A 20,365-nucleotide genomic window follows, 5' to 3' on the forward strand; every position below is an offset into this window, starting at 1 on the left:
AACAAATTGTAGTATCACATTTAGCCACAAGATGTCACCCCTACCATTTGAAGTTTTCTTTTAAATCCAAAGTTTATTATCTCTTCAGTTTTGCTAAACTCCCCCCTCCCGATCTTTAGTAAGAATAAAAAATCTTTCAGTCTACAAGCTTCTAAAAACTAAAATTCCAATTAGGATCAAATTATTCTTTCAACATTTTAAACTCCCCTGGATAGTCAGTGGCTGCTGTTTCTAGAGGGAGGGATAAATCTCCCTTCTCCACAGGGGGGAAAAGTACTTTAGGCAGCTTATGCAGGTAAAAGATAGTTAGGATTTAAGATAGGTAGATCTCACCCAGTCTCTTCCGTGCTGCTTTAAGATTGCCTGGTTGTAAGTGTGACTTTGGCTGTCTGCAGCCTAATGATGAGCCATATTGCTATGGCCAGTCTTTCATCCACTGGTTTGGATGGCTGCCCTGGATCGAGCAAAAGAACTACCACCCTCCGGCAATCCAGCAGGGATTCCCTCCTTGTTGTTCGCCCCTACAGGGCAACTTTTGACCCTTTTGAAACTTTCTAGCAGACGCATTGTCCTGAATGCCACAATACAGCAGTACTCGAAACGATGCAGCAAAGCCACTTATGCCGGATAAACAACTGGCAGCACAGGTCACTACCCAAGCACAAGCCAAACTCCAAAAGCCTTTAGCAAGTCAAGCAGGAATCGAGTTCAAAAAAGCACTAGAAACTGATGAATGGTTTCTAAGCCATAAAAACCTATGCACCATCACTGATGGACTACCATGGGTGGGAGGAAAATTGTACATACCCAAAAGCCAGAGACTAACATTCATGCAACTGTGCCATGACTCAAAGTCCACAGACTATTTTGGGTTTGTAAAAAGACTGCACTTAGTTAAAGGCAATTAGCTAAAGGACATTGAAAGCTACATGGCCAGCTGCCCGATTTGTGCCTCAGCAAAAAGACTACAAGGGAATGTCACCAGGATTACTGCAACCAGTAGTAACCCCCTCAGAACCTTGGAAGGAGATCTCCATGGATTTTATTGTGGAATTACCTGAGAGTAGCGGAAACACAGTCATCTGGGTCGTGGCAGACTTATTTTCCAAACAAGTACATTTTGTTCCCTGTGCAAAGATTCCTAATGCAAAGACACTCACAAAACTGTTCAACACATATATCGACTTCATGGAGCCCCTCAACACATCATATCCAATAGCGGAGTACAATTCACATCAGAGTTCTGAAAACCATTCCTAAGCCTATTAGGAACCACCCAGGGACTGTCATCCAGTCATCATCCACAAATGAATGATGGAACTGAATGGTTTAACTCAGTACTGGAACAATATTTAAGATGCTTTATTAATTACCAGCAAGACAATTGGACTGACCTGCTCCTGTTCACAGAAGTTGCTTATAACAATACTGTCCATTCCAACATGGGCTACATTCCTTTCCAAGGAGCCACAGGACAGAGTTTCAACCCAATGCCTGAACTCCCCTCAGTGGACCCTGCAATCCCTTCATTAAAGGAGTGGATTGCACAACTAAATACCTGGCCAGTAGTCAGAAAAGCCTTGGATGAGGTTAGGCAAGCATATAAAATGCAAGCAGATAAAAAGAGAGTTGAGCCAAAAAATTTTAGTGTAGGGGAGTAGGTTTACCTACCTACCAAATACCTAAAAACCTTACAACCCTCCAAAAAAATGGGACCCAAATACGGTATGTCAGACCATTCCCCATTGTCAGAATCATAAGCCCTGTCATAGTAGACTTAGAACTCCCAAAGTCCCTCAGACAAATTCATCCAATTTTCCACTGTAGCCTTCTAAAACATGAACAACAGACACCATTAAGACCAGCTGTTGCTCCTCCCCCTCCCATTATGCTTCAGCACATTAAAGTTTCATTTCCTCGTATTCAGATATGAAATATGATAGATAGATAGATAGATAGATAGATAGATAGATAGATAGATAGATAGATAGATAGATAGATGGATGGATGGATGGATGGATGGATGGATGGATGGATGGATGGATGGATGGATGGATAGATAGATAGATAGATAGATAGATAGATAGATAGATAGATAGATAGATAGATAGATAGATAGATAGATAGATAGATAGATAGAGAGGCAGGCAGGCAGGCAGGCAGGCAGGCAGGCAGGCAGGCAGGCGAAATTTCCATAGCTGTAAGCATCTGATCATAACATAATTTGATCATCACAAGGTTTATTCTATGCCAATACTGGGATCGACTCTTTGTTTAGAAAAAGTATTTCTTTATTCAAAGCCCAAGAAGAAGGTTTCTCAACTTCAGCAATAAGATGTAGAACTTCAACTGGCTGGGGAAATCTGTTCAAGACAAAAGGAAAGAGAAGAAATATATGTTGACCTAGACTTAAGACACTAATTCAGCAGCCCCCAATCGTTCAGGAACCAGGGACTGGTTCCATGGAAAGAAATTTTTTCCCATGAACCAGAGAGGGCGTTTTGTGTACTGCTTGTATCCTGTGGATGGAGCTTTGCTTGTTTCTATGGCCCCATTTCTGGCATGCTGCTTTAGTTTACTTGGAAATGAAAGCTGCACCATCCAAATAAAGAATTGAAAGAATAATAACGTAATAATAAACAAGTAAAATATTTCAGCAGCTGCTATTAATTGCCAATGTTGATGTTATAGCTTGCCAATATTAATGTTACTTTTCCTGGTAGACATGTGTGTCTGTATTTTCATTAGCTTATTTGTATATCAAACTTTCAGGAACTTCAACATTCAACCGCAAATGAAGGACAAGTAGTTGTACTTGAGTGTAGAGTAAGAGGAGAACCTCCCTTGCATGTTCTCTGGTTTCGTCAAGGGGTTGAAATTCATGATTCCCCAGACTTCCGAATTCTTCAAAAAAGTAAGTGGCCAATAATTTTCCCATTGAAGTAGACATGCAGTAAAAATATACAAATATGAAATTATTATTGTTTTTAACTGTATTCTGAATTTGAAGTTCTAATTTTATAAAGCTTTTTACCTTTGCATAATAACATTTTTAATGCACTTTGCTCTTCCTGCCTCTCTTCCCTATCCTGTGCTTTGGATGATGTCATAAACAGAACCACGTTCTACAGGAGAACCTGGTAAGCATCACATTTTAAAAAGTATTAATTTCTTGTGTTGTAGTTAAAATATTTTGTACAGGGCTAGTAATAGGCAATTCTTATGGAGGTAGTCTTTTCTTCATACGTACTTCCAACTTTGCAATCTTGTCCTTTAGGTTAGTTTTTATATTATTTTTATTATTTTTATTATTATTTTTATTATTATTTTTATTATTATTTTTATTATTTTTATTTTTATTATTATTATTATTATTATTATTATTATTATTATTATTATTATTATTATTTTATTCATAAAACATGAAACTCAGTCAACTGAACACTCAGATTGACTGGCACTAATGGTTGGCACGGGTTGCTGCCAGCTTCCTAGGTATCAACCAGGTATCTCCTTAAAACGTAAGATGTTCTGAGTAGTGCAGTTTTTTGTAGCTTTGCTGGAGTTATTGCAGGAAGCTGCAATTTCTTGATGTATTTTGCAAAGTTTTTGGACATAGTTCCCAGTGCCCCGATGACAATGGGTATCACTGTTACACGTTTCATCCATAATCACACAGTTTCAATGGCCAGGTCGCGGTATTTTGTAATTTTTTCCAGTTCTTTTTCTTCGACTCTGGCATCTCCTGGTACAGTAATATCAATCAATTGTACGCTTTGGTTCTCTTTGACTGTGATATCTGGCGTGTTGTGTTCCAAATGGCAATCTGTCTGTATTCAGGAGTCCCACAAGATCTTCACCCTATCATTCTCGACAACTTTTTCCATCCTATGTTCCCACGACTTTTCGGACACATGCAAGTAATATTTTTTACACAATGCCCAGTGGATTAGTTTAGCAACTTGGTCATGTCTAGCTTTGTAATCAGTTTGCGTGATTTTGCTGCACTCACATATTAAATGTGAAACAGTTTCAACTTTGTCATTGCAAAGTCGGCAAATTTGGATTGTCAGATTTTTGTATCTTCACTTTCATGGCATTAGTTTGTAGTGCTTGTTCTTGAGCAGCCAGTATTAAGCCTTCTGGTTCCCATCTTAAGCCATGCCCATGTCAAGTTGTTATCACATTTCCCTTCAATATTTTTGAAATGCTGTCCATGCAAAGCTTTGGTTTTCCATCTATTTAATCTGTCATCTAGCCGTTTTTCCTTATATTCTGCCTTTGTTTCTGATATTTTTATAATGTTCTCTGTTTTTACAGTCTGCAGCAATTTTTCTGTACTTTATTTTACATAGTCATTCAAACTTTGTTTTTCTTCTTCTACAGTTTGATGGATTTGCAGTAGCCCTCTGCCCCCTATTCTTCTTGGCAGGTCTAACCTGTCAATGTCACTTCGTGGATGTAGAGCGTGGTGCATATTCAAAAGTTTACGCGTTTTCCGGTCTAGGTGTTCCAATTCAGCCAAAGTCCAGTTGATAATTCCAGCTGGGTAGCATATCACTGGGATTGCCCATGTATTAATGGCTTTAATTATATTTCCAGCATTCAGCTTTGATTTTAGTATTTTGTGGACTCTCCTGATGTATTCCTTTTGTGTTGACTCTTTGACTTTTCCATTCAAGATGTTATCTGCTTCCAATATAACCATCATCCTTTGCTAGTGCTTTCATAATATTTCTGTTTCCCAGTTCTGTTCCTTCTATTTTTCTCATTTTTCCTCATTGCATGGATAATATAGCACATTTTCCAAGTCCAAAGTCTATTCTGAGGTCGCTAGTAAACAGTTGAACTGCATTGAGTATTGATTCAAGTTCAGTGTGGCTTTTTGCACACAGTTTTAACTCATCCATATATAGTAGATGGTTTATCTTGCCATGCTGGCTTGAGATGTGGTATCCCAGTTTTGTGTTTCGTAATATTATTGTCAATGGAATTAATGTGATGTTGAACAGTAGTGGTGAAAGTGAGTCCCCTTGGAAGATTCCTCATCTGATGTTGATTTCACCAATGTTCTCCCCATTTGCTGTTAGAACTGTTTTCCATTTTTGCATATTTGCTTTCAAAAATCTACAGATGTTTTTCCTGTTTCCAAAGTTTTCCAAACATGCATTAATCCAACTGTGGGGTAATGAGTCAAATGCTTTCTTGTAATCAATCCACGCCATATTTAAATTTGATTTTTGTCATTTTGCATTTTTAAGTACCATTTTGTCAATGAGCAACTGATCTTTTGTTCCTCTTGGTTTTTTATAATTTCCTTTTTGTTCTGTGGGATACAAATTGTTTTCCATCAGATGATTGAATACTGAATTTATTTATTTATTTATTTATTTATTTATTTAGATTTCTATACCGCCCTATTCCCGAAGGACTCAGGGCAGTTTACAGGGCAGCATAAAATACAATATAAAAGATAATTTAAATTAAAATAAATTAAATTGATTAAGCCCAACAATTAAAACAATATTTAAAAAGGTAAAACCCCTTCAGTCCAGGCCAGATAAATCGAAAAGCCAGGTTTTCAGGTCCTGGCGAAATGAATGCAGATCAGGGGCAGTCCGGAGTTTCACAGGTAAATCATTCCAGAGGGCAGGCGTGCCCACAGAGAATGCCCTCCCTCTGGGGATCACCCGCTGGCACACCCTAAGGAGGGCCTCTCTATGGGAGCGCACAGGACGATGGGAAGTTGATGCTGGCAGCAGGTGCTCCCTAAGATAATCCAGACCCATGCCATGTAGGGCTTTATAGGTCATCACCAATATCTTGTAAAAAGTTTGAATGTTGTTGGCAGACAAGTAATTGGGTGGTAGTTGCTTGGTTCTGTGCTCTTTTCAGGGTCTTTCATTATCAAGTATGTTAGACCAGCTGTTAACCAATCTTCACTTGTGGCATTTTGAAGTATTTCATCAAACTGAGTGGCCATGCGGTGATGGAGGCTGGTGAGGTGTTTCAGCCAGTATCCATGCAGCTCGTCCAGGCCAGGTGCGCTCCAGTTCTTGACCTTCTTTACTTGTTTTGCAACCATATCGGTGGTTATTACAATAATCTCCATTTTGTTTTGTGTTGCTTGTTTTTGGATATCTTTGATCCAGGAGGCAGTTTTATTATGTTCCATTGGGTTTTCCCACAGTTCTTTCCAAAAGTTTAAGGTTTTTTCTTTACATGGTAGAACAGTAGTTTGGACTTTATTTTTGTCAAGTGACCAATAGAAGAGGTGCTGGTTTCTTCTGAACTGGGCATTTTCATGATATTGTTTTATTCATCCTTCATATCTTTCAATTTTCTTTGCTGTTGCTCTTACATGCTGTTTTAGGTTTTCCATGACTTCCGTTATTGTTTTTTCCTCCAAGTTACATTTTTTGTATAAACTATTTTTCAGCTTTTTGTTCTTTAGTTTTCCTTCTTTCAAGTATTTCAATTTGCTGACATCTCATAGTTTTTTTTGTTGTTTTTTTTCAAGTCAAATTTTCCACTTTGATGTTCCAGTGGGTTTCTTTTTTGGCATTTTATAACCCAATTCTGCAGTTATAACGGCGGCTGTACTGTACATTAGTTGGTTTGTTTCATACAGTGTGCTGGATGGGATGGAAGTTAAAATGTTGTTCACAGCATTTAGTAAATCTTTCACTCGTTTGCTATGCACTTCACGGATGGCAGGCAGTCTTTCTCTTTCTGTGTTTTCTTTGATGTGGTTTTCAATCTTTTCTTTCAGCATTTTCACTAGATTACTTAGCTCTACACTTTCGTTTTGTTGTACAGGGGAGTCTTCATCCTGTGTGGCAGCTTCTTCCACTGGTTGGTCAGTTTGTTGGTCAGTTTGTTCAGGTATTGGAACAATTTCTTTAGCCTGTTCATCATCATTGCTTGTTGTTTTCTTTTTAGCCAATGTTCCTACTGTAGATGTTGAATTTCCACATAACTTTATTATGGATGATGAAACATCTTTGATCCATTAATTGTTGTTCGGTTACATCACTTTCTGGGTGCTTTTCCTTCCACAGTTGCATCATTCTTTTTTGAAATCCCCTGGCTGTTGGTTCTGCCTGGTAGTAGCATTGGATGATTTCTTGATTTTCTTTGGTTGTCCAGGTTTTGCAGTTTTGTTCCAGTTGCTTTATAGTTGTACGCTCTGGTTCCCCAGCAGTAACAACTGAGCCCTGTGGCCCATTTTTCGACAGATGTCCAGGAGCCATAGCATCTGATGCAGTCCTTGTTGACCCGGGCAATGACCGATCTGGTATGGATTTTTTTTTATTTCTTCTCATCACTGGTGATGGGAGGTGCCTAGGTTGGTTCATGGTGGCTAAGCCACTACCAATCCAAAGACCGGTAATCCCATAACCATAGGGACCACACTCAATAGCCGTCCAGGCCCAGCCACATCCTCCTCCTCCTCCTCCTCCTCCTCCTCCTCCTCCTAATCCTCCTCCTCCTCCTCATTATTATTATTATTATTATTATTATTATTATTATTATTATTATTATTATTATTATTATTATTATTATTATTATTATTATTGGAACCTCAGCAAACGTAATGTAGACCACCTTACTAAATAAACATTTTTCATTTGTGGAAAATGTTTGCTAAAAGCTGCTTAATCACCACAATTTAAGAACCAAGATTCTGGTGGTTAAAATACCAATTTTTCCAGTTATTAAAACTATCTACAGTAGGTAAAATATAAAATACAGATAGTCCTCAACTTACAACAGTTCATTTAGTGACCATTTAAAGTTACACTCTTTCAAATAATAACTTCATAAGAATTACAGAAAACTAAAATACTGTACATATTACAGATATATTACAGTTCATGGAGTTTATTGAATTATCTGTTCCATTCCCCAAGGTGGGTCTAGAAGACGGGTCGGCAACCCGTGGCTCCAAAGCCACATATGGCTCTTTCAGCCATCTCCTGTGGCTCCCAGTCCTCCTCTGCCATGTGCAGTCCCCCAAAAAAGTGGGACTAAAAAAGTTCAACCAATCAATTCAAACTTCTCATAAAAACAAACCTCACAAAGTTTGAATTGATTTGTTGAACTTCTTTGGACTTTCTTCTTTGGATTCCACGTGGCAGCAGCGGAGGAAGAGATGGAGGACTGCTGGAAAGATGAGTGTGCCCTTTTTCTACCTGCTGCATCTTCCTCGGGCTCCCCTCCTCCAACCACACCACCACTGCCTTGCCCAACTCCCCCCCCCCCGCTGTTTCACAGCAGGGGCATCCAGCCCTTTTTCTCCCTGCTGCGCAATGCCTCTCTCTACCTTGTGCTGGCACGAAGATGCCACGGAGCTGCCGCCAGGAAGCTATGCCACCGCCACTGCTGCTGGTGCTGCCGGTTCTGCTGGGCAAGGCCAGAGAGGTGATGGCGACTGGGCAGCTGCGTCCCGGAGGCAGAACTCTGGCCTCCTGTAGCAGGCTGAGATAGGTGAGCCTGAGTGGCCGTCTGCTGCCACCTCAGATAATTTGCCACAGCAGCTCCTTCTCCCTGTCAGCCTCCTCCTCCACTCCCTCAGAACCTTCGTGCCAAAGGGTGGAAAGAAAAAAGTCCCAGAGAGGGAGAGCGTGGGTTGGGGGGAGAGGAGTCTTTTCCAAGGGGAGGAGAAGCCAGGATGGTAGAGCCATCCATACTTAAAAACTTTAACATCTATGGGAGAGGAGGATACACCGCAGCGCAAGGGCATTGTAGGGAAGGGGGGAGGGGGAGAAGAGGGATAGGAAGGAAAGAAAACAAAAGGAAGGAAGGAAGGAAGGAAACTGCAGCCACCTAAGAAAAAGCAAATTTAAACACAGTAGCTGCTGGGGAAGGAGGAGGGAAGGCAGGCTTGGCAACTTGCTGGAAGGGACTGATTCGGGGTTCAGGAAAGGCGCAAATCTTTCTGGATCAAGGCAGGGAGGGGCATTGGGGTTCCAGCCTTGGAGGGGAGAAAATGAAGCTGGCTCCACTTGCACAGAGCTCTTTGGGAGCTGGATCCAGCCTGGCCGTGTTGCAAAGGTGGGCAGCTGCATTGCAACCTGCCACACGGTTCCTGGGGGATGCAAGGGTTTACCTGTTGAGCTTCAGGTGGCAGTCAGGGTGCCAGTGGTCCTTTTCCTCTGGCAGCTGCTGTGCAAACTGGGCACAGGAGAGAGGATGAAGGAGGGATTCAGAAGGGCAGTGAAGCTGGGGTGCTGTAAAAACTTTATATGAGTCTGAGATCACCAGGAAGCAAAGCGGGGAGGTCCTGTGGGCCCAGAGGCCGCTCCCACACTACCAGACCTTCACTGCTTTGGGGCTTCAGCTGGCAATTCTGTGCAAAAACTTGCAAAAGCAGAGCAAATTGCAACCACTGCAAAAACCACTGTGAGAAACATGCGTTCATGGCATAAAACCTGGAGCTGACTCATTTCACATGCCTGGGTCCCAGGAAGAGGCTCCCGCCCCCTGGTTACCACCTGCCCTGCAAGATAGGCAAAGCCATCCCTGGCCGCAATGACATCACCGGGAGCAGAGTCGTCCATACCAGAGCTGGATGGGGCAGGGCCAGTGTATGTCTTAGGCTCCACTTTTCGCGCATGCTCATTTTGTGGCTCCCAGTTTTTCCTTTTCAGTTCAGTTTCAGTTTCAGTTTATTTGATTTATATATTTATATTCCCTTTTGTGAGGGAAATGGGTCTAAGTGGTTCTTTCAGTGTTTCAGGTTGCCAACCCCTGGTCTAGAACAACTCGCTGTGGGCAACTTGTTACGGCCAACCTGCCACAACCAACTTGCCACAACCAACTTTCCATGGCCAACTTGCTGCAATACAACTTGTCAAAGCCAACTCACCATGTGACAACTTGCCATGGGTCAAGAGTTACACTTAATATCAAAGAAATGGTGAAATAAAATCATTAAAGAAAGAATGCAAAATGAGGGATAAAATGAAATGTGAATGACAAAAATTAAAATAATTTTAGATTGAATTACTGACTTGTCCTACAGTGAGTTATTCCATGGTAAAATGTCTCACAATTAATTGGCCATAGTGAGTTGGCTGTGGCAAGATGGCGGTGATGAGTGGGCATTGGTGAGTTGTCCCATTCCGCCCCAAGGTGTTTTTTTTATTGAGGGTATGTTTTAAAAAACCTAATGTAATAGGAAACATGGCAATTTTTATCTATACATCTCTGATATAGAACATTTGTTACCTACCTCTCCAAAATCTCAGTTGATTACATGCTAGGTAGTATGGAATCAGAAGTAGAAGAAGGGAGAGGGAAGCAAATTTGGAGATTCAAGCAACTGAAAATCTATGAAACAGATTTTTCTTATCATTACTAAGTTCTGTTCGTTTAATGTGTTTTACACTCCTTTCTTTGTCTAGACAAAAATCAGTCTACAACACAAATCTCTTCAGACTGTTTGAAAAAATTAATAGCCAGTCAAATTACCTAAGGCCAACATCATAGTTTGTCAAATGACTGGTTCGTTGTTGTTGTTAGTTGCGAAGTCGTGTCCGACCCATCGCGACCCTATGGACAATGTTCCTCCAGGCCTTCCTGTCCTCTACCATCTTCTGGAGTCCATCTAGGCTCACGCCTACTGCTTCAGTGACTCCATCCAGCCACCTCATTCTTTGTCATCCCCTTCTTCTATTGCCCTCAATCTTTCCCAGCATTAGGCTCTTCTCCAGTGAGTCCTTCCTTCTCATTAGGTGGCCAAAGTATTTAAGTTTTAGCTTCAGGATCTGGCCTTCTAAAGAGCAGTCAGGGTTGATCTCCTCTAGGACTGACCGGTTTGATCGCCTTGCAGTCCAAGGAACTCGCAGGAGTCTTCTCCAGCACGATAGTTCAAAGGCTTCAATTCTTTGGCACTCAGCCTTTCTTATGGTCCAGCTTTCACTGCCATACATTGCAACTGGGAAGACCATAGCCTTGACTATACGCACTTTTGTTGACAGGGTGATGTCTCTGCTTTTTAGTGTGCTGTCTAGATTTGCCATGGTTTTCCTCCCAAGGAGCAAGCGTCTTTTAATTTCTTGGCTACAGTCCCCATCTGCAGTGATCTTGGAGCCCAGGAAAATAAAATCTGTCACTACCTCCATTTCTTCCCCATCTATTTGCCAGGAATTGAGAGGGCCAGATGCCATGATCTTGGTTTTCTTAATGTTTAGTTTCAACCCAAGTTTTGCACTCTCCTTCTTCACCCGCAACAAGAGGCTCTTTAGTTCTTCTTCACTTTCTGCCATTAGAGTGGTATCATCTGCATATCTTAGGTTGTTGATGTTTCTTCCGGCAATCTTAATTCCAACTTTTGATTCATCTAGCCCTGCCTTTCTCATGATGTGCTCTGCATATAAGTTAAATAGGCAAGGTGACAGTATACAGCCTTGCCGGACTCCTTTCCCAATTTTGAACCAATCAGTGGTTCTGTGTCCAGTTTTCACTGTTGCTTCTTGGCCCACATATAGATGTTTAGTCTTGTCATCTCTTGTTTGACCACGTCCAGCTTTCCTTGATTCATGGATCTTACATTCCAGGTTCCTATGGAGAAAGAATCTTTACAGCATCGGACTTTCCTTTCACCATCAGACATATCCACAGCTGAGCGTCCTTTCGGCTTTGGCCCAGTCACTTCATTCTTTCTGGTGCTACTAGTACTAGCCCTCTGGTGTTCCCCAGTAGCATATTGGACGCCTTCCGACCTGAGGGGCTCATCTTCCAGCGTCATATCATTTTGCCTTTTGGTACTGTCCATAGGCTTTTCATGGCAAAGATACTGGAGTGGTTTGCCATTTTCTTCTCCAGTGGATCACATTTTGTCAGAACTCTCTGCTATGACCTTTCCGTCTTGGGTGGCCCTGCACGGCATAGCTCATAGCTTCATTGAATTACGCAAGCCCCTTCGCCACGACAAGGCAGTAATCCATGAAGGGGATGACTGGTTCAGTACTATGTTATTTTGACATTTTGATTTTATGTTGATTGACTCCTTCAAAGAAAAGTTGCTTTAAGGAAGGAGAAAAAGAGGTCTGCAAAATCATTTGCAAGCTGCTGATGCTTTGGCAGCTGTCTGGAAGCAGCCACAAAGAATATTGAATTTCTTTAACACAATTGTATTTAGATATGTAAAAAACTATATTCAATATCTTTTTTCTTTTTTTGGTCAGTGATCAAAGACTTGCTATATGAAAAGCTTTCAGAATACTTTATTTCATTGGATTTAGATTTTGAACATTCACACAGAAACATTTTTTTTTAAAAAATGTTCTCCATCTTTCCATCAAACTCTGTTCCTCTTGGACTTTCCTCTAGTTTTGTGGATTTAGAAAAGGCTTGTAAGCAAACAAAATCTATATATTAATTGCATAATGTGTTTAATCAGCTCTTTCTGTAATTAATATTGCCATATTAATATCACACTATTTACTGAGAATTGTGTAGTTGCTGATCAATATATTTTGGAAAATTTAAAATTGGGGAAAGCTAGAGAAAGTCTTCTCATGCAGTTCTTTCCCAGTCTAAAGATCAAGTCAAATTGGCCAGCATTCCATATTGCAGGAGTTACAGTGGAAGTCATTAAAGTACAGGGTACTTATGGAGGTAGATAACAAAAAGGGTAACTGCAGAATAGGATAAATAAAATTGGTTAGCAGTCTTGTAGGATCCTTGAGAAAGAAATGTTCTACTTCTGTATTTGGTTCAACAAAGAACTAAATCCAGAGGCTGGTAGATGATTATTTTAGACTCATTTCATATATTGTAGAGTGTTCCTTGGTCAAAATTCCTCCTTAGCTGTGGAGGCTACATTGCAAACAATAGTGTGTAGGTGTAAATCAAAACAGTTTCATTCATTTTCTGATTAATTCATGAAATTAGTCTCCAGCATACATATAAGTATACATATATTGTTATGCTTATACCATATTCAAAACTTGGCACTTTTAAAACAGTCTGTGGCAGAATGAGACGTTTAGGCACTGATCCTTAGCTGCACCCCCTCATTCCCAGCCATCCACTTCAGCCAATTTACAGCCAACTTTCCTGCTCTGCTGGCCCTTCCCCAGCCATTCTCCATAGCCAATGGGTCCCTGCCCCTCTGCCACTTGCCCTTCGTCTCTGCTTGTTCGCCCAGACGCCATTTGACTCAGGGCTTTGGCTGCATGGGACAAATAGCCCCCAGCCAATCAGATGGCAGGCAGAAGCAATGGTGCCTGGGAGGCAGCGTGCGATTGGCAATGAGTGAGGTGATTGCAGGGGCTGTAGGATGTTTGACTCAGCCTTCCATCCTTCCGAGGTAAGTAAAATGAGGACCCAGATTGTTGGGGGCAATAAGCTGACTTTGTAATAATGCCTCTTGGGGTGTGTGTGAAAGCCCTAATAAGCAGGCATATACATAGAATGAAGGCTACTGCTAAGCTTGTAAGCCGCCCTGAGTCTTCGGAGAAGGGCGGGATATAAATGGAATTAAAATAAAATAAATAAATAACCAGTATCCATGAAGCTCGTCCAGGCCAGGTGCACTCCAGTTCTTGACCTTCTTTACTTGTTTTGCAAACCATATCGGTGGTTATTACAATATTCTCTATTTTGTTTCAATCTTCATAAACAATCCATATCCTGTTATTAATTTTTACATAATTTTTAGTTTCTCATCAATATTCCAATTTAACCTTTGATATCCATAATTTTCAGACTTTGGGTAACCAGGATTTCCCTTATCTCACTTCTCATAATGAACTATAATATCCAAAATACACATTTTATCTATTTGAATGTAATCTTGTTCTATTTCCTAAGAGTTATCTATTTCCCACCATATTAAATCATCTACTTAATAATATAATATCCCCTTTAATAAATCAAAACCATTATATATATTGTCTGGGTTAATCAATAAATGAAACATATTCATAATAATTTTCTTTTCCCTTTTAGGTCTAATTTTTAAATATTAAACAGATCAAACCCTTATTTTCAACTGATTTCCAAATATTTTAAATCTAATAACCAAAATTCCCCTTATTTCAACATCTCTCTTGAACCCTCTAATTGACAATATAAAATCCCCTCTAATGAATCAAAACCCCAATTTTTTTCAACCTTATTCTAGCTATCTTCCTTTGCCAACTAGGCTTCCATATCAGCACTTTTAGATCGTCAAATAAATCTCCCTCTATTTTTATATATGTTATTTGAATTAAAGGACTAGCCCATTTATATTTGTTAAATTGTCACCATGTTACTCCAGTCCCCCATGTTTGCTGTGATATATTTGTCTTCCATTCAATCTGTTCTTCTTCTTTCTCAGATTTCTTCTGATTTATATAGAAAGTCATTTCCACTTTCAGTGTTGTCACTTCCTTTTCTGGATTTTCCATCAGCTGTACTTTTTGGTCAATTGAGTCCTCTGTCTTAATATTTGATTGTTCCAGTTCTTCTGTTATCTTCTGCATTGTTGGTTCTTTGGTTGTAGTCAAAATTTGGCTTTGTGCATCTAAGCTGCCATCTTGATCTTATATTTTAAGTCTCATTTTATCACAAGCTGAAAGAATAGTTTCATGTATTGCTTTCGACATGGAAAGAATCTTTTCCTGGTCTTCATCCATCTCTTTCACGTATTTGTAAATAGTCTTTCTAGTAAAAGTTGTTTGTTAAGCAAAAATCAGTAAAGGTTTACATTCACAGTTCAAGTAGGCCAATTTCGCTACAAAGCTGTTCTCTTACAGCTGAGTCTCTCAGAAATGGTGCCAAGGTCAGGAAAGTCTTATCTAAGGTCTGGGCTTTGAGCCAAGTCTCTTTTTAGGAAATAACAAATTGCAATACCACACTTCACCACAGGATGTCACTGGTGCCATTTAAAGATTTTTAGGTCCCGAATTTTTTGAATTCTTTTTCCAAATTTATTTCTTTTTTGTAGATAAAAACAAGAGTCTCTAGTAAAAATAGGAAAATTTTTGGTCCCCAAGTTTCAGGAACATATAAATCCAATTAGATTGAAATTGTTCTTTTGGGCGGGATATAAATGGAATTAAAATAAAAAAATATATAAAAATAATAGAATAGACACCACTATTCTTAAAGGGTGGGATAGAAATTCCCTTCCCTCTCTCCTCACAGGGGGAAGATACTTCAGACAGCTTTTACAGGAAGAGAAGGTACTTAGGGTAAAGAGAAGATAAGATCTCACCCAGTTTCATCTGCATTGCTTTCGAAGTGCTTGATAGTAGATTTAACTTGCTATGGCCAGTCTTTCCTCTGCCAGTTTGGAGGGCTGCCCCAGATCGAGTGGAAGGGCTGCCAGCCTCCCGTGGTCAAGTGGGGGTCCCCTCCTTGCTCGGCGCCCCTACAGGGCAACTTTCAACCCTTTCCAGAGTCCCCCAGCGAAGGAAAATCGGATGTGGAAGATGGAGCTCACTTTCCAAGCATCCACAGCATCTGTGTTGGCAAATTGGAAGTCACTTCATTAACCTCTTCATGCTGGCTTTTGTATTGAGGTAATCTGGATAAAGCATCAACTAAAAAGTCTACCCCCCCATAGGATGTACTTCAGGGTGAAGTTAAATTGGTTAAAGTATTGCACCCACCATTCTTGTTTCGGGGATAGCTTGCGGGGAGTTTTCAGTGCCTCTAGGTTTTTCTGATCAGTCCATACCTTGAAAGGCACCTTGCTCCCTTCTAGATAGTGTCTCCAATTTAATAGAGCACAACAAATTGTGAAGGCTTCCTTCTCCCACACTGCCTATTGTGTACATAGTTATAGGTATTTGACAGCTCGGCACCCGGCAACAGCAGGTGGCGTCAGCATACGCTCTGATTGGCCGGCCAGCTTTTGGAGGGACATTCCAATGCAAACGATTGGTTAAGAGCTCTCCGGCCAGAGTATTTAAAGGGCTAAAAGGGGCTGTGGGAGAGCAATGTGACTATCACAATAAAGCTGAGTTACTGAACCTCTGGCTGTCATCTGTTCCCTCACGGTCCAGCCCACGTTATATAACAGTGGTGACGAAGGTGGGATCGATACTGCTATAACTGAGCTGAAGCACTAGCTGAGTCACTCGAGCTAAACCTCGGGAAAGGGGGAAAGAGAAAACTCTTCCTGAAAGTTCCTTCCCATTTAAAGCAGTATCCTGGACCAGGACAGCATGACCCAAATCGGGCACATCCGTGAGTTCGATATCTGTCACTGGGAGTCGCACTTGGGGCAAGTTGAAGGCTACCTCCTAGTGAACCGAATAACAGAAGATCAGATGAAGGTGGCAGCTTTGTTGTGCCTCAGTGGTCTGGCTGTTTATGATGTGGCTGTCGGGTTATGTAACCCAGACCCTGTCACATCATTACCATACACTGACCTCGTCAACAAACTGAGCCAGCATTTCATGCCGAAGAAATCAGAAATTTTCTGGCGGCTACAGTTCATCCAGAGGAACCAGCTCCCTGGGGAGTCAGCAACCGACTTCATAGCTGCAGTACGGCAAGCCGCTCACATGTGCAGGCTCCACGACCTGGAAGACCGGATTCATGATCGAATCATCTTCGGTCTGAGTGACGAGCATCTCCAACAGAAAATAGTCGCGAAGCCAACCCTGAGCCTGTCTGAAGTCATTAATGAAATAATGGCCCAGGAGGCTATCAAGCACAAGAACTCACTCCGACCCAGCAACAACTCAAGTGGATCTGTTCACCAGGAGAGTGTTGTGGATGGCAGAGTCGAAGAACCAGCAAATGAGGCAGAGATCGATGCCATTCTCCAAAGGCTGGAGAAATTCAAAATCTGTTGCAACAACACCACAAAGCAAAAGAAACCAGCAGCAGCCAACAAAAATCCAAGATACCCGAGCCACAGTTCCAGAGACATCAGCCTAAGCTGTGCCAGCTGTGGCGGCAGCCACCCAAGGGCATCCTGCCGGTTCCACAGCACAAAATGCTGTTCGTGCGGTAAAACTGGCCACATTCGAGCCATCTGCCGAAACCGTGATCGCGACAACCTCAACAAACTTGACTCGTCACCAGCAGGTACTAATAACCCGGTTTTCCCTGGCACTGAGCCCCCAGGGACCTGGGCACACACAGTTGTTGAAAATTTGGAAGTAGCATGCCAGTCTTCAATCCACCGCCTATTTAAGCCAAAGATCACAATTGAGGTCCGTTTGCAAGGAATTCCTTGCCAAATGGAAGTTGATTCAGGCTCATCTGTCTCTTTAATCTTCTACGAGACATATTTAATGATCTGTGGTCAAAGCAGGTGGCGGATTCTGTTGGAACTAACCAAAATTAAATTAACTGATTTCCAACGCGCCCCAATTAAAATGGACAGGCCACAGTTTTAGTCAGTTATAAGGGGTTCCAGGGCCGCTTAAACGTGCTGGTAACAGAGGGCAAAAGAACTAATTTAGTGGGACTGGATTGGTTTGAGGCCCTAGGCATTTGGCTGGGGGGAGTCAATAACGTCAAGCCCGGTAACCTCGAATCCGTCTGCAATAAATTTGCAGACGTATTCGAGGGCAACCTGGGAAAACACACGGGGACCCCCATTAAGTTAAAATTAAAACCAGAAGTCCTGCCAATTAGAATCAAGGCCAGGAGGGTTCCGTTCTCTCTCAAGAAAAAATTGAGAGCGAACTAGAAAAATTAGTTAAACAAGGGATCTTAGAACCCATGGAAGGGGGTGACTGGGAAACCCCCATTGTTACCCCTCTCAAACCAAATGGACAAATAAGAATTTGTGCGGATTATAAGGCCACAGTAAACTGGGCCTTAAATCCGCATACTTACCCGGTCCCCTGAGTAAAACATGTCCTCTCGGCAATACAGTCCAGCGCCATCTTTGCAAAGTTAGATTTAGCGCAGGCATACCAGCAGATCCCATTTGCCCGCGAAACAGCTGATATTCAAACGATCGTAACACACAAAGGAACCTTCAGGGTGAATCGCTTACAATTTGGCATCTCCGTAGCTCCTGGAATATTTCAGGAAGTAATGGAAAGAACGCTCAAAGGTATTCCTGGAGTGTGTCCGTATTTTGATGATGTTTTAATTGCTGGAGAATCAGAGGCAGTTTTAGCTGACAGGCTGCAGGCTGTGCTAAGTAGATTCCGTACTGCTGGTTTAAAATTGAAGAAAGAAAAATGCAGTACTGGAGTGACTTCCACAGAGTTTTTAGGATTCAGGGTGGATGCACAGGGCATCCACCCCACCGACTCTAAGGTAAGAGCCATTAAGATGGCTCCAACCCCTAAAAACAAGGCAGAACTACAAGCTTTCCTTGGGTTAATTAACTTCTACCACTCATTTTTGCCCCACAAGGCAACTATTGCAGAGCCATTACATAGTTTACTGGACAAAAAAGCCCCTTGGAAATGGTCCACTATATATGACAAAAGTTTTAAGAGCCTTAAGCAACTGCTCTCCAGCAATTCAGCTGTAACTCATTTCATTGAGGAAAAACCAATCTGCTTAGCATGTGATGCTTCTCCTTATGGTGTGGGCACAGTACTTAGTCATTTAGAAGGAAATGGAGAACAAAAGCCAATTGCTTTCTACTCCAGGACACTCACAAAAGCTGAAAGGAACTATGCCCAGATTGATAAGGAGGCGTAAAAAAGTTCCATGACTACCTCTATGGTAGGGAATTCACCATGTTTACAGATCACAAGCCCCTGTTAGGCTTATTTACAACTGACAAAGCAACCCCACAAATCCTGTCTCCCAGGATTTTAAGGTGGTCCGTGTTCCTTTCTGCATATACATACAAACTGGTGTACAAACCAGGGAAGGAGATGGGCCATGCAGATGGTCTAATTAGGTTGCCCCTAGCAGTGAGTGAGCCAGACCCTGCCCCAGCTAGTAATATTTTAGTCATCCAGGAACTTCCTGAGGGCCCTCTCCAAGCTAAAGACGTAGCAGTCAGTACTGCTGCTGATAAAATCCTATGCAGGGTGTTAACTTGGGTAGCCTCTGGATGGCAGGAAAAGAGCCCAGGGAATGAGTTCCAGGCATATTTTACTAGGAGGCCCCAACTGTCTTCCCATAAAGCCTGTCTGTTATGGGGTAGCAGGGTCGTGATTCCAGACAAATTGAGAAACAGAGTCCTGGAAGCCCTACACGAAGGGCACCCGGGCATTGTAAGGATGAAAGCGTTGGCACATAGCTATTTGTGGTGGCCAGGCCTCAACAAAGCAATAGAGGAACAGGTAGCAGGTTGCTACCAGTGCCAGAAATCCCGGCCAGAACAGCCTCGCTTCCCAGTTCATAAATGGGAGCCAACACACACACCTTGGTCAAGAATCCACATAGACTACGCAGGCCCCTTCCAGGGTCAGCTCTTTTTAGTGGTTGTGGACAGTTATTCTAAATGGTTGGAGGTGGTTCAAGTGACAAGCATGACCACTGCCAAAACTGTGCAGGTGCTTAGGGGGCTCTTTGCTACGCTTGGTCTGCCAGATGTGATTGTATCTGACAATGGCCCACAATTTAAATCTGCTGATTTCCAGGCTTTCATCAGGGCCAACTTGATTAGGCACATCACATCCACCCCTTTCCACCCGGCGACTAATGGCCTTGCTGAATGAATGATAAGAACGACTAAAGACGCCTTGAGATGCATTATCTCTGGTGATTGGCACCAAAGATTGGCTCAATTCTTGCTAAGTCAACACTCCACACCATCAACAGCCACTGGCAAGAGCCCCGCTGAACTGCATTGGGGCCGGCGTCTCATTACAAAATTGGACAGACTGCACCCTGATTGAGTGGCTGCTGAGGTGGAGCAGCCCACTCCCGTCAGGGAGCTAAACATTGGTGACCAAGTATGGGCCAGGAACTATGCCTCTGGGGACTTCTGGGTGCAAGGGGTGGTAATTGATAAAACGGGACCATTATCTTACATTATAGAGGGGGAAGGGGGCCACCAGGTTAGACGGCACATCGATCAGCTAAGGAAACGGGCCCAAGAAAACCAGCAATTTGAACAGGCCCAAGACCGCCAGTCAGCACCATTCCCCCCAGGCTCACCTACACCTTCAAGGGCCCCGGATGTGTACCTTCCAGCCTCTCAAACACTGGAGTGGCAAGAGACCTTTACAAACACTGAACCAGCTATTATAACATTGGACCAGGGTGGTCAACTTATTGACCCAGCCCTCAAGGACAGTGGGGGAGAAGAAGATCTAGACCTGACACCAGCCAGGGTGGAGCAGCTTATAAGGCGTTCTTGCAGGACTTGCAAGGCACCAGCTTATCTGGAAGACTTCATAAGAGCATAAGGTCAAAGTATGGGTAGCAAGCAAGAAAGTACAAGTCTAGTTATGTCAAGTTATTCTGTTTATTGTTATTGTTCTTA

General features: G+C 42.1%; 1 protein-coding gene across 2 annotated transcripts in view; it reads left to right on the forward strand.

Moving 5' to 3' along the window:
* PALLD (palladin, cytoskeletal associated protein) overlaps positions 1-20,365 on the forward strand; it is a 487,514-nt gene that overhangs the window by 187,276 nt on the left and 279,873 nt on the right. For both annotated transcript variants that reach the window (XM_083367271.1, XM_083367272.1), the window contains exons 6-7: positions 2,773-2,914; positions 3,117-3,140. In XM_083367271.1, the coding sequence (XP_083223397.1) occupies positions 2,773-2,914; positions 3,117-3,140 (166 nt within the window). The remainder of the gene's footprint in view (positions 1-2,772; positions 2,915-3,116; positions 3,141-20,365) is intronic.

The sequence above is a fragment of the Vipera ursinii genome (genome assembly GCF_947247035.1).
Source record: "Vipera ursinii genome assembly, chromosome: 7".
NCBI lineage: Eukaryota > Metazoa > Chordata > Lepidosauria > Squamata > Viperidae > Vipera > Vipera ursinii.